This window comes from Oculina patagonica, chromosome 5, assembly GCF_052425735.1.
Source record: "Oculina patagonica isolate OP01 chromosome 5, crgOcupat, whole genome shotgun sequence".
Taxonomy (NCBI): Eukaryota; Metazoa; Cnidaria; class Anthozoa; order Scleractinia; family Oculinidae; genus Oculina; species Oculina patagonica.
The window spans coordinates 9,916,223-9,929,794 of NC_135762.1; the positions used below are offsets into that span (position 1 = coordinate 9,916,223).

A 13,572-nucleotide genomic window follows, 5' to 3' on the forward strand; every position below is an offset into this window, starting at 1 on the left:
TAAAGTTGAATCGAATGTCGATGTAGAATGCTTTAGTTCAGTTTATTTGAGACGTGCATGCTGTAAGAAAGCTACAGTTCAGCTCTCCGCCGAGTGTTTTCTTATGTCTATCTTGGTATTAATTTTGACTCACATTTCAAGTTGTAAACACTCTTAATTAAATTGATAGAATTCTTGATTTAAACAAAATGCCGTATATGCAGTCTTTTTGGTTAAAAAACACATAAACTAGAGTACCTTACGTTAAACTTGAGCTAAAATTAGCCCTCATTCAGCGTTCGTTACAGAAATAGGGCTTCAGATCTACGGTGTCATGTCAAATTTCGGGAGACACCTTTTATCAAATCAAGTTAGAAATGTTAACCTATTTACAGTGTACATGTACTTCAGAAAACGACTTCTTGATTGACCTGTCACTTTCACATCTTGTTAGATGTAACAAGGGCATTATGAAGTGATCTTTTCAAAAATATGCAGCGAAAACAGTAACAGCAGAAATCGTGGTAGTTTAAAATTGCTATTTTCAATGTTTTGACTGGTAAGAAACCACATGTGACCAAGCTAAAATCTGTTTGGCAAGTTAACATGACCTGCAAGTGTCCAAATGTTTTGAGCCCTCAACTACACAGGACTTACATGTAGTTGTCTAATTATATGATAAGATCTTTGGTTGACTTTGGGGGAGGTAGTGGAGTTACAAAGCAATGTAATTATTTGAATTTGGATTAGTTATGCTGAAACTGGTGGTACTGTAATTCTAAAGTATAGGTGAGTTTAAAACCGTTATTGCAAGCAATATACATTACCAATTTCATTCTTATGTATTGTATGCTGTGTACAATTTATAAGAACAGCTATATTTTTAAAATAAGTGAAATATTCTAAAGCCAGATAAAATTTGCAGTATCCATAAGGTACCATGTAGCAACCAAATTGTGACTCACTTGCTTACTTTGTGAACTCCATGACAAATGGGCAACATGACTCCATAAAGATGTGGACAATAATACAAACAAATTTTTAAAAGAGTAGTCAAAGTATTGATGTTATATTTTTTCTTGCATAGTTTTATACACAAGCAGACATGATTCAATTTTTTTTCTGGGTAATCAAATAACAAAACTGAGTTTGAGACTCACAAACAATATTCTAGCTTCCCACAATTTTTGCTTTTTTTCTGTAAGTGAAGTGAAACCCCTTAAGAGGAAGGGGAGTCAAAAGACATGTAAAAGTGAACAAGGTGCTATCTTCTTCTTTTCTTTTTTTTTTTTTTTTTTTTTGGGGGGGGGGGGTTGGGGATGGGGTGACCCTGTTCGGTGGAATGACAGAATGTCACTTCTTTGTTTCCGGAGTTAGGTTCACCCCTGTTTGCTCGCAGTTAGCTTTATTCATCTGGTTTGCTTGCGGTTAGCTTTCACTCTAGTTTGCTTGTGGTTAGCTTTCACTCCGGTTTGCTTGGAGTTAGCTTGGTTTGGGCAACATGCTGTAAACCATTAGCTATAACCTCTGCCATTTCCATTCAAAATTAAAATATAAGCAAATAGTGAAAATGAAAATGAATAAATGAGTGAATGAAAAAAATTAAAATCAACCTTATGTAGATGTTTGTTATTTCCTTTATACTCTAAATGTAAAGTGATTTTTTCTTTCTTTTAAAGCTGGTAAAGCAACAAAAAAAATGCCTAATTTGCCATGTGATATGCCTATCTACCCCGACATGCAGCCCTACTCCTCCCTCCTTTTTTTTACATGAAGGTAACATAATTGCCCGTTTTGCAACATAATTTCCCATCCAGACTTCTTTATGATAATGCTTTCGGTGGAATTATAACATTTTGATTGATTTTGTTTGTTCTCTTATTTGGTGTTGCTGTACACGGTACCCGGAGGGGGGATGGTACTCCCATATAAGAGCTATACGGGTATGTGCCGCTCAACATGGTATGCTTTTTGTCTCTCTGACTCTGAAACAGGGTATACAAATCACCCTTTTGACTCTGGAACAGGGTTGATTGTTTTCCCAGAATCCTGATTAAACACTATCAAGTATATAGCTATGAAACTCCGCTCCTTTCATCGCTTTATCTCCAAGCCACAGACGAAGTCAAGTGAGAGCTTTGTGATGTACGGTAGTGTTTTTATATCTATCTTCATATATTTCCATTGTGGATATTGCTGGAACAGGGTACCTACTTTGCAGTGTTTGTCTGGAACAGGGTCGCAAATTGAACCTTTTGTCTCTGGAACAGGTCCAGAGTCTCAGCAACGCAACGGCACACCCCCATAGTAAATTTTAGGGAGTACCCACCCCCCACCCCGGACACGGTAAAAAAGAAATAAGGAAAAATATTAATTACCGTATTTTCTCGATTAAACGCCCCCGGCGTTTATTTCAAACTTGGCCCGATAGGGCCGGCGTTTATTTGAATTTAGGAGTTTTGTTAAGCCCTATGTTTCTAAGAAATGATTTTTATTCATTCTTTTTGACAGCTATATAATTAGACATTATTTTTAAAGCATATTAAACCGTTAATAATTGTGTAAGGGGTTTATTTTCAAATACAACTTGGAGACCCGGCGTTTATTCGGGGCCCGGCGTTTAATCGAGAAAATACGGTATTATTTATTAAAAAAATAAAACGAATATAAAATTCTTAGCCTTAAAGTTTTACAATGGCCAGAATTCAGAGTTCAATAAAGTGCAAAATAATTAACTGGGGAGCTCCGCTTTTAGGCTTGCCTAAATTTATATATTATCGAGGTTCTTTATATCGAGGTACTGTTCCATACATTTTACTGTAACTTTGGCTGGACTGAAGAATATAGTTCGCTATACCGGTGACTTCGTTTAAATCGAGGGTCCACTGTAACCTAGAACTCTATGCACAATTACTAAATGGCGATGTCATGCTTACGCCAAGATAAAAATAGGCCGACCAAGAAAAAAATCCCCATGGGAATATATAATTCCATGCCGCAATGGCGATGTCATACTAATAAAGGCTGGTTCTCATATGATCGCCACGATCATATCTGTCGCTTCTGTCGTTTGCAAATTCTGACGCGATCGAAGCGATCAGAGAGGGTTCTTATATGATCGCCTCAATCGTCTGGTATAAAAACAACAACCACAACAACAACTTTTTTCCTTTTTTTTTGAGAACAATAAATAAAAAATGGCAAAAAGGGACATAAAATGCAGAATAGGGTTAATCCAACAAGATAATAATTCATGATCTTTTCTTTGTTACCGCATATGAATATTCGATTTTATTCCGATCGACGCACATGTGTTTTTTCAAAACTCCGATATCGCTTATGGCAGCCTTAGATGCAAAGGCAAACCTCGTGGCCTCCTATCTTCTCGTTATTGCCGTTTTACGGCGAAAAAGCAAAAAGGGAGGCCAAACGGAAACGTAGTTCTGGGTAATACTGATGCACCATGGGGCAGTTTGGATCGCTTCGATTGTCTCCCTCTGTGTCAGTAGTTCTCATATAATCGTTCGCGATCGCCGCGGTCTGCGACCGATCGCCCGGATAGAACACCGGCGATCGCCCCGATCGTCGCAGACGTCTCTGTAATGTTCTCATATGATTGCCCCGATCTCAAGTAAACTTTTTGAAGCGACAGAGAGGATCGGGACGATCATATGAGAACCAGCCTAAAAAGGCGGGGGTACACCTGAAGGCCGTTTATCCACCGATTAACTTGGGTTAAATGCAAATATCTCTTTCGCTCATTACACGAACCTATGTTTTGCGGGGTTTTGTAATTTTTGGGAGATGTTTGGGAGAAGATAGTTTTTCTCCAAAGATAAGCAAAATTTGGAAAAATAAGATATATTGAAGTATCAGTGTGATTTAAAAATTAAAATTTTAAGCTAAAAATTAGTAGACGGACACCAAACAGTCTCCCTGATAACCTAGGGTGTTCTTGCGTGGGGTGAACTGTCTGGTAGTGTTCCAAATTTTTTATTCCTTCTTAAAACCCCTTAAATTTCACTGAAATGTACGTTTACACCCGCCTTAAAGGGGCTAGGTCAATAAATTTATAGCTTTAAACTTCAAATTAGCAGAGAAAAAGTCATTTATTGGCACAATCACGGCCACATAACAAACAAGGATGATTTCCGAGCACTGTTAATGCCACTCTCATACAAATTGATATAAACTTGAAAATAGTCGGGCCGACGTTAGTTTCAAGTTTCCCCTAACGCATCTTTTGGCTTTTCTGTTTTTCTTTTGAGTTATTTTGCAGTTTTAAGCCGTAATATTGTGATACCTCAGTTTCGATTCAGTAAATTCTATGGTGCCAAAGTTGCCTAAAAAAATTGCGTGACATAGTCCCTTTAAACCGAGACAAAAAAGCCCCAGAAAATAACATAATGACCAAGAAAAAAATACCAAGGTATGTATAACGCAAAGCCGCAAATCAAAAAGCAGTTTATCATGCCAGCATTTATGGCATTGAAGAAAAAAAAACCCAGAATGTTACATATAAAAATGCGAGAAAGGGTGAGAACTAACGCTGACAACATTAAAGACAAAGCGGATCAAAAGAAAAAACATCAACCACCAATATGACTTTTGATCGTGGCTAAGAATGTCATTTACGTATCCATAACGTTTCTCATATGATCACTGTAATGTTGGACGATACACGCCTCACTGCTAAATTCCTCCTGACAAATCCAACAAGTAAGGCTTTCAACTTGGCTTGAGTTTTTGCCACAGTGAATTGCTTCTGATTCCTGAAGGTGACTTTCTTGTTTAAGGCACTTTCCATACTGCTCCCGTTTTAAAGACGTTTCGCGCGGGTGTCTCTTTTCATGGGTCTTGCAGTTCGACGATTGGTTAAATGACTTACCACAGTGTTTGCATGTATACGGCTTTACTCCTGTATGTGTTCGTTCATGTGTCTTGCAGCTTGATGATTGGCTAAAGCACTTATCGCAATGCTTGCATGTATACGGCTTCTCTCCTGCATGTGCGCGTTCATGTAACTTGCAATTTGATGCGCTGCTAAAGCACTTTTTGCAATGTTTGCATGTATATGGCTTTGCTCCTGTATGTATTCGTTCATGGACCATGCAATTTGATGAGTAGCTAAAGCGCTTTTTGCAATGCTTGCATGCATATGGCTTCACACCGGTATGCGTTCGCTCATGGCTTTTGCAATGTGATAACCGGCTAAAGCACTTATTACAATGCCTGCATGTATAAGGCTTTTCTCCTGTATGTGTTCGTTCATGTATCTTGCACTTTGATGATTCGCTAAAGCACTTATTACAATACTTGCATGTATACGGCTTCACCCCTGTATGTGTTCGTTCATGTCTCTGGCAGCTTGATGATTGGCTAAAGCGCTTATTACAGTGCTTGCATGTGTACGGCTTCTCTCCTGTATGTGTTCGTTCATGTATCTTGCACTTTGATGATTCGCTAAAGCACTTATCGCAATGTTTACACTTGTACGGTTTGACTCCTGTATGTGTTCGTTCATGTATCTTGCAATCATCTGAACGCCTAAAGCATTTGGTACAATGCTTGCATGTAAACGGCTTCATTCCACTGTGCTTTTGTTCATGTGACATCTCCTCTGTTGTTTCATGCCGAGTAAAATTTTCTCCACCGCTTACAGGCGTGTTCCACTCTACATGTGCATCCTTACGAGCCATCTTGTTGTTAGTTTAGTGCGCTTTCTATCCTTCGTTTAAGAGAGATGACTCTGCGTACTCCTAAAGAAAAGGCAACGGAAATAATGGCATCAGGCTTGCCCTTAGAGTATTGTCAATATTACGCAAAGGTTTGGCTGTAATGGCACTTATATTGAGATAGGTGATGTGAACTAAAAGAAATCTGTTTGTGATGGTTTTGTCCTGACCTTCCTGGGAGATCGGTGTCTTTAGTAGTTTCTTTGCTGTACTATAACAAAGGAACTCCTTAAGTCACCGACTAAAAAAAACAACTTTTTTGCATATATGATTTCATGGAAACGAATTACAGTGAAACGAACTCAACCGGGGCCACCCAACGTTTTTTAGCCAATCACAAGACAAGTTTTAAACAAAAGAATTGGAGTTCCTTGGTCAGGGGACCAATCACAGTGAAGGGCAATTTTAACTCTTCGCTTGACTGAATACGATGCGAAGGCACGCTAAAGTGTTGTTTTTACGGCAAAAAATATAATTTTGTTCATTTCGTTTACGGTTAAGGCGAAAGTCTGCCGGTAATTTAGAACACTGGACGGAATCAACGTTAATAAGTTTACCGAATGACGGCCGGGAATTTTGAAGACTGAACGGACTCAACGAAAATAGCACGGCCTGCGCCTGGAATGAAGACAAAACGGACTCGACAAAAATTTATTTACCGAATTGACACCGGCTGAAACTGTGAAGACGAAACGACTTTTCCTCAAACCAGTATATATGGAATTTGCCGAAGCGAATCAACACCGGTCAGCAAAGAGATAAACTCAGTGTATTACATTCAGTGATATATATATACAGTGATACAGTGATAAAAAGAACATTGTACCTAATGAACAAATTACAACGGCGAACATTTCAAACCATAAATATTCATCGCCGGATAAAACTCAACAACACGTGCAGAAACGTGACAGGTTCACGCATACTAGTTAGCGGCTGTAATTTGGTAAATTTATATTTACGTTGAGCCCGTTTAGTGTTCAAAAATGTCGGCCGCAAATTCGAGGAAAACTGACATAAGCTTTCGTCTTCGACATTCCCGGCCGTGTTTTGGAAAATGTGTGGCATATTATAAGTTTTATTGCCGATCATGCTTCGGTAAATTTTTTATTTACGTTGCGTCCGTTCAGTCTTCAAAACTCCCGGCCGTAATATTCGATCAAGAATTATCCAAGCTTTCGTCTTCGACATTCCAAGCCGTCTTTCGGAAAATATTGAGCTGGCCGTGAATCGGCCGGTAAATTTATTTCGCTACGTTCATCACTTCGTTCAGTCTTTCGAAGTCTTCAAAATTGCTCGCCGTAATTCGGTGATACGCTGAATCCTTTCAGTCTTCAAAAATATTCGCGGCCGTAATTCGGTAAACGTATTTACGTTGATTCCGTCCAGTGTTCCAAATTACTGGCAGACTTTCGCCTTAACCGTAAACGAAATGAACAAAATTATATTTTTGCCGTAAAAACAACACTTCAGCGTGCCTTCGCATCGTATTCAGTCAAGCGAAGAGTTAAAATTGCCCTTCACTGTGATTGGTCCCCTGACCAAGGAACTCCAATTCTTTTGTTTAAAACTTGTCTTGTGATTGGCTAAAAAACGTTGGGTGGCCCCGGTTGAGTTCGTTTCACTGTAATAGCCAGCGAAAATAAATACAGTACAGTACACGTATGCAAACAAATCTGCACGCAAAATTTTTTAGTTGTTTTGGCAATGTTCATTTTTTTTTTGTTTTTTTTTTTTTGGCAATGTTCATTTTAAAGCAAAATCACTATTGCCCATTTTGCATTGAACCCTTCAATTTTGCACTGAAAATCGATCATGTTTTAGAGATATCACTATTACTTCACATGTACAAAATATTAATAATGATTATAGGACTGCGTGGAGTCCAATTCGGTCTGTAATCATACGAGTGATTAACAAAATCGGACGACCGCGAAGCGGGAGTCCGATTTGTTTAATCACAAGTATGATTACAGACAGAATTGGACGACACGAAGTCCTGTTACCAATTAATCAAAACTATGACAAAATTTGAGAAACAAACTAACCTTTAGTCAAATGGTTATACGTTTTTATAAAAACTGAAAAACATAACAGTTTACTCAACAAAATGCACAACAACAGCGCGCGCAAAATGACGCGTACTGTCCAATTACACAGGCATGACGCGTCAACTGTCCTATAACACTGTCCAATTACAAATCGGGCTGCTGATAACCAATCAACGATCGAGAATTTTGTTATAGTTTTGATTAGAGGAAATAATGATAATGCTTAAAAATAAGGGACCATTCATTATTTATACCAGGTGATGTACTGGCAGGATCCATCATCAAGCGAAACAAAAGTTGTTGACCCCTTCCAAGGAAAAGAACAAAGTCCACGACCCTACTACATATAATGTGAAAAATAGATAGCCACCCCTCCCCCCCCCCACCCCACCTGCAAAAAAGAAAACAGAAATACATTGTACATATAGCTTTTATCCTTTGTTTAACAACTATTCACCAAAGTGGAGGTGGCTAGTGATGGAAGATTTTTTAACCACTGGCCACCAACACTCAGGTTAATAGTTGTTTAAGTATATACTAAATCACTGAGATAAAATAATCATAAAAGAATGATTTTTAACTCATTTTTCCTGTCAACAATTACAATTTTTGCGTGCGAGTTGCTTGGAGGTCAGAGAAGCCAAATTATAAGAGCCTGCCAACAACGCTATCTTTTGTATTTATTAGTTCTTACTAAAATAGTTATTAACCTACCACTTTCAAAAATGAAAACAAAAAATATTATGATTTTCTAAAAATTTATCGTGGGAAAAGAACTAGTGAAAGATGATACGCTACATCTTACTATAGAAGACAAAGAATCTTCACAAAAAGGACAGATTAAAAAATGACAGTAGAGACAACAGACAAATTTCAAGAAAGATAACTGTGACACTCCTTGTTGCACTTGTGAATTCAAGAAACTAAAAATCCGAGAGCTGTAAAAGGTATCTAACTCACTTAATTAGTCTTCTGTTAAAGGGTAAGAGAGATGATAAAGTCTGACAGGTCAATTTGTACATTTCTAACAAACAAAAAGAAGCATTTTACACATACCTCCCTAGGCATGACCCAGAAATGTTATCAGACAATAAATCTAGTGATTCTGGTAAAGATAGCGAAGGAAAACATTGTTGTTGTGCATTACAGTAGTGCGGAGTACTCAAATTGCAAAAACTATGCTGAAGAGAACAATGCAAAGGAAAATCTGGTACCAGCTTAACCATTACCTCACTAAACTCGATCTGGACGTAATATCAAGACAACTTTTTGTGATACGTTGACTATTTTCTGTATTAGCTATGAACTGTAATACATGAACTATTACACTTCTGACTCTGGACATATTCCATTAGCAGAAAGCAACGCAGAAAGCAACTATGAAAGTACATGTATTTATAATACTATAGAAAAAAAAATACACATAAAAACAGATAGCCCCCCATCTATGAATCAAGATTCCCTGATGACCCCCCCCCCCTCTGAGTGTCCTGGATTTATCATGACCCACCCCTTATTCTTGCCAGCCCACCCCCTGGCATAAAAAATGAATCATTTGGTCCCTAAGTTAGTTATTATTTTTAAAGCCATGTATATGATTCAAACGATATTATTTCCCGACCTTTCGGCGACATCATGACGCCATTATCAAGGGTAAATTGAGAAAAATTAATTAAATGCGAGGTTCAAAGAGATAAACATTTGCATAATGGTGGTGGCTATACAAATACTTAAGCACGGATTGAATCCGTTTGCACGTTCAGACTCGGTGTTAATTGCTTGATGTAAAGCATCTCGTTGACAAGACAGTCAAATTTGTTCTTGCATTTCTTTAGTACTTTGAAACAACTAAGGAGGTCCTCAGGGACAGCACCCGCGTGATCGTTGTCAGAGTGCTTGCGTGGCTACACGCGCGGGCATTTGCATGCCCGTGTGGATGGCCACAAAAGCACGTCATCTCCTGTACGCAAGCACTATGACAACGATCACGCGGGTGCTGTCCCTGAGGACCTCCTTAGTTGTTTCAAAGTACTAAAGAAATGCAAGAACAAATTTGACTGTCTTGTCAACGAGATGCTTTACATCAAGCAATTAACACCGAGTCTGAACGTGCAAACGGATTCAATCCGTGCTAAAGTATTTGTATAGCCACCACCATTATGCAAATGTTTATCTCTTTGAACCTCGCATTTAATTAATTTTTCTCAATTTACCCTTGATAATGGCGTCATGATGTCGCCGAAACGTCGGGAAATAATATCGTTTGTGTTTACCTGTTTGTGTATAACTAAATCACTGTTAATATGTATATGATTGGTAAAAAAACATGGCAAACCAAACTTTTTCTAAAAACCAAACTTTGTCTCAACAAATTGTTTAATTCACTGTCCTGTCAGTTCTTTTTATTTTCAGCTGTGCACACGTACTGATGATGTTAACTTAAGTTCCATTCCACCCAGTGCTGGAAATAATTTTTTCTGCCGCGGCGAACCACGTCAATTTGCGGGAAAAATATAGACAAAGGTATAGGAAATTAATTTTTGTTAATGTTAATTTAAGTGGAGCGTTATTTTCCATGACCTTAATTTCCATTATTCCAGCCCCAATTTCTCTATACAGTCCAGACATCTTGACTCTTAGGAAAAGGCATAATTATATTATCAGGGTAGAAATCTACTGGATCACTAATATTGCAAAGAACGCTCGAGTCAGATTCCTTCGTGTTATTGCAGTTTTTAGTGAAATGCGAACTCTGAAATTCAAAATCCAACTAACGATTCCGTTTTTTGCTGCCGTCAACCATAATTATGGCAACAGGCAACAAGCCATGAAAAACAGAAACAAATAACAACTGAAAGACGTGAACTTTTGACCGGGTTGCAGTGAACATCTGTTTCCTGAGAGGTCTGCTAAGATGATTGACGGCAAAAAGCATAAACCGTTGATTGAGGATTTAATTTTAGAGTTCGCATATCACTGAAAACCGCAAAAAAGTAAATTTGTTCCTGTTGTCTCAACAAGTTCATGTTACCCCCCTCTTTCACGTTAATTTCCTTGGGAAGTAATTTTTTCCTTCAATTCCTTTAATGTAAGTTGCGTTAATTTCAAATAACTTAATTAATACAAGCGTAAATTTCCTATAATAAGTTATTTGCCGTTGGATTCCCATACAAATACTGTAACTTCTAACCGCGTTGCTTACCCGTCAAGGTTGTGTCGAAAACTGAGACAAGGCCTATTATTTTATGTTGATTACTATGAGTTGATAGTTGATTTAGCACTCGGCCTGATCAACAATCGCCTCATAGAAATCTTGAACTCATAATCTAATTATTGTCATTTATATTCCACCCAAGTTGCTTCATGCTATTTATTTTTAAACTGAGGTAGATATAAAGAAAGCGTTCTAACAGACTCTCTTACCTTTATAAAACATGTTCGACCATGTAACACTGTCCTGACTCACTGCTAACTGACCGTGGGGGTTATTTCAAGCTAAGCCCTAGGCCTGTGTTCATAAAAAGTGAGACGCGTAAATGTAATTCTGCGTTTCAAACCTTGCGTAGCTTTGCTCTCTTACCTTTATAAAACAGCGGCAATGTCTTCGACAACAAATCACATGTACGCCGCCATTACTGTGTTTACACTGGAGCCCATTCTCCACATCCGGTAACCATAGTAACGTTGGCACGGTTTCGTTGGAACGGTCGTAGGAACGTCGGAGCGCGGGAAAGCCGGAGCAGCCAAGGGAGTGAACGATTTGCTCTTTCAACGATTTTCCGGGCGGTTCAGATGTCTATTTTTTCGATTTCCGTACTAGCTTCGGAGTTCTGTTGTTGGGCGAAGATATGGGATATCCCTAGCCTTTGGATACAGGCTTCCAGTTCACCTCGAGGTGAAAATAAACAATTCGGCACAACTGTACAACACTCAACAGCAACAATTTACTGCGGTATTTCCAGAAGAATACATGGTATTACCTATTAAAACAAACGAACTAACAAAAAAGTATAAAACAGAATCACAAATGCAAGTAAATAGAGATAATGTTCGTATCAATGGCCAAATTCCATCCTAGCTATACACTGTATATCATCAGAAATCTTCGGTCTAGAAACTTCTGGCAGAAAAAAGAAAAGTTGCTAGAACGAAATAAAGTTGCTCCAATAAAGAAAACCTGTCGAGTATTTTTGGGGCAGTCTTGTTTCGAAGTGTTACTTTAATTTTGATATGTATTTTTATCAAATGAATAAAGACATCATCATCATTATTATTAACATTTTCATAACCATCATTTTTTATATTACCTTATTGTTACTAATTTTTGCGGGAACTTAATGTCGCGAAAATGGAACGTGCATATTTCGCGGGACTTTATTTTCGCGATTTGATCAAATATGCATAATTAACATAAAAAAATACAATAGAAAATGTTTGAAAAAAATTTTCGCGGGTCTTTATTTGATTTCGCGGTTTTTTTTGAAAATTGCGAAAATTAAGTCCCGCGAAAATAACTAACTAAGAATACGTTATTATTAATTTCAACTGCCGAGTAAAGTAAGTTTAATACAAGTTAACCGAGCAGAAGATCTGTAAGATGGGAATCTTACAGATAAAGTAAAGACTGAATGCGGTGAGGTGTGTACTCATTATCGGGGTCAGGATACTCTCATACAGTCGACATACTGCTTGGTTACTTAGTTGTTTTTTATGTTAATTCGCTTAATGCAAACGGTTCATACTCGCGGAGGAGGGTTTCTAACTGCTTTTAGCTTCTGGCCTTGCAGATTTTACTGGATTTTATTTTGACTGCATGCAAACCAAAGTCAAATTTGTCAGTTTTGAAATTTTTAGCCCAAACTGGTCGTTGTTTTAGGAGGAAACGTAACCTGCCTCTAGACGTGAAAATCTAGACCCCAGCCAATATTTATTACAGCCAACCAAATTCGTGGTTTGGCAGTTCCCAGTCCACATAACTAGGGATAGTTGTAACTACAGCTGCCCGCTACTTATCTTCTTTTGGCGCAATTCTGATTGCAGTAAATATTGTTTATTCAACCGATTTGCTAAATTGGTTGAAAATCAAATTCTGTTTGAGGCGTTTTTGCGATAATTCAGAAATGAAGAAAACACTCGCTGTAGAATTGTGTTTTGAAAATTATGCTAGTGTTGTGCTGACAAAATATTACATGGTTTATGGCCTTCTTTTCTTTAAGATAGTCAAAATTATACTTTATTTACGGAAACCATCGACATAAGACTTAGCAATGTTACAATATATGTAAAAGAGTAAACTACAAGAGGGGTTAACGCAACGGCTACCAGTTCTTTGTGCTTAGACAAAGTTTCCTCAGCGCGCCTGCTCAATGGAAGACGTGGCCTGACGTTGCGGCATGAAGTATGTGCGCAGTAAGGATACACACAGAAACAATAAGCGCAAACATCCTTACGCCAACTTTATACTGAAATTATGTAAAAACTCTTACTTTCAGGATAGTTACAATAATACTACGATAATAAAGGGTAGTTAATACTATCCCTTTTTATTTCCTTAATTTGTTTAATACCTTTTATACATGTGTATATATAAATACACGCAGGGACTTCTATGATGCCTCCTCGGGTTTTGGCCTCTGTGCCAAAACACCCTACACAGTCCCTGTCCAATTTGCCTGATTTACAAATGAGATATCTTTAGCCAATACCAATAGCACTGGCTGAAAAAAAAAAAAAAACTTTAAAAACTACTTTAAACTGATTTCCTCCTACCCAGACTCGGGTTTACTTTTTTGAATTCGTTGAAACGT

At 37.9% G+C, this 13,572-nt stretch overlaps 2 protein-coding genes, 1 long non-coding RNA gene and 1 pseudogene across 7 annotated transcripts in view; 1 reads left to right on the forward strand and 3 right to left on the reverse strand.

The window, feature by feature from the left end:
* LOC144655393 (uncharacterized) overlaps positions 1–13,572 on the reverse strand; it is a 200,824-nt gene that overhangs the window by 178,704 nt on the left and 8,548 nt on the right. Inside the window, exon 2 of one of the 3 annotated variants that reach the window (XM_078515642.1) lies at positions 3,207–5,738. The exons of 1 other annotated variant lie outside the window; for it this stretch is intronic. In XM_078515642.1, coding sequence (XP_078371768.1) covers positions 4,611–5,678 — 1,068 coding nt within the window. In that variant the 5' untranslated portion in view covers positions 5,679–5,738 and the 3' untranslated portion in view covers positions 3,207–4,610. Of the gene's footprint in view, positions 1–3,206; positions 5,739–13,011; positions 13,520–13,572 lie in introns of those variants that run through there. One more of the 3 variants, XR_013571084.1, reaches the window with a different exon arrangement.
* Positions 1–13,572, reverse strand: part of LOC144655389 (uncharacterized) — a 170,230-nt pseudogene that overhangs the window by 102,168 nt on the left and 54,490 nt on the right. The window lies entirely within an intron of this gene.
* Positions 1–13,572, reverse strand: part of LOC144655385 (kelch-like protein 7) — an 83,434-nt gene that overhangs the window by 15,844 nt on the left and 54,018 nt on the right. The window lies entirely within an intron of this gene.
* The window catches only part of LOC144655431 (uncharacterized), a 34,228-nt gene that overhangs the window by 10,535 nt on the left and 10,121 nt on the right, over positions 1–13,572 (forward strand). The window contains exon 3 of one of the 2 annotated variants that reach the window (XR_013571100.1): positions 10,162–10,288. This is a non-coding gene — a long non-coding RNA (uncharacterized LOC144655431). Of the gene's footprint in view, positions 1–9,708; positions 10,289–13,572 lie in introns of those variants that run through there. The other variant, XR_013571099.1, reaches the window with a different exon arrangement.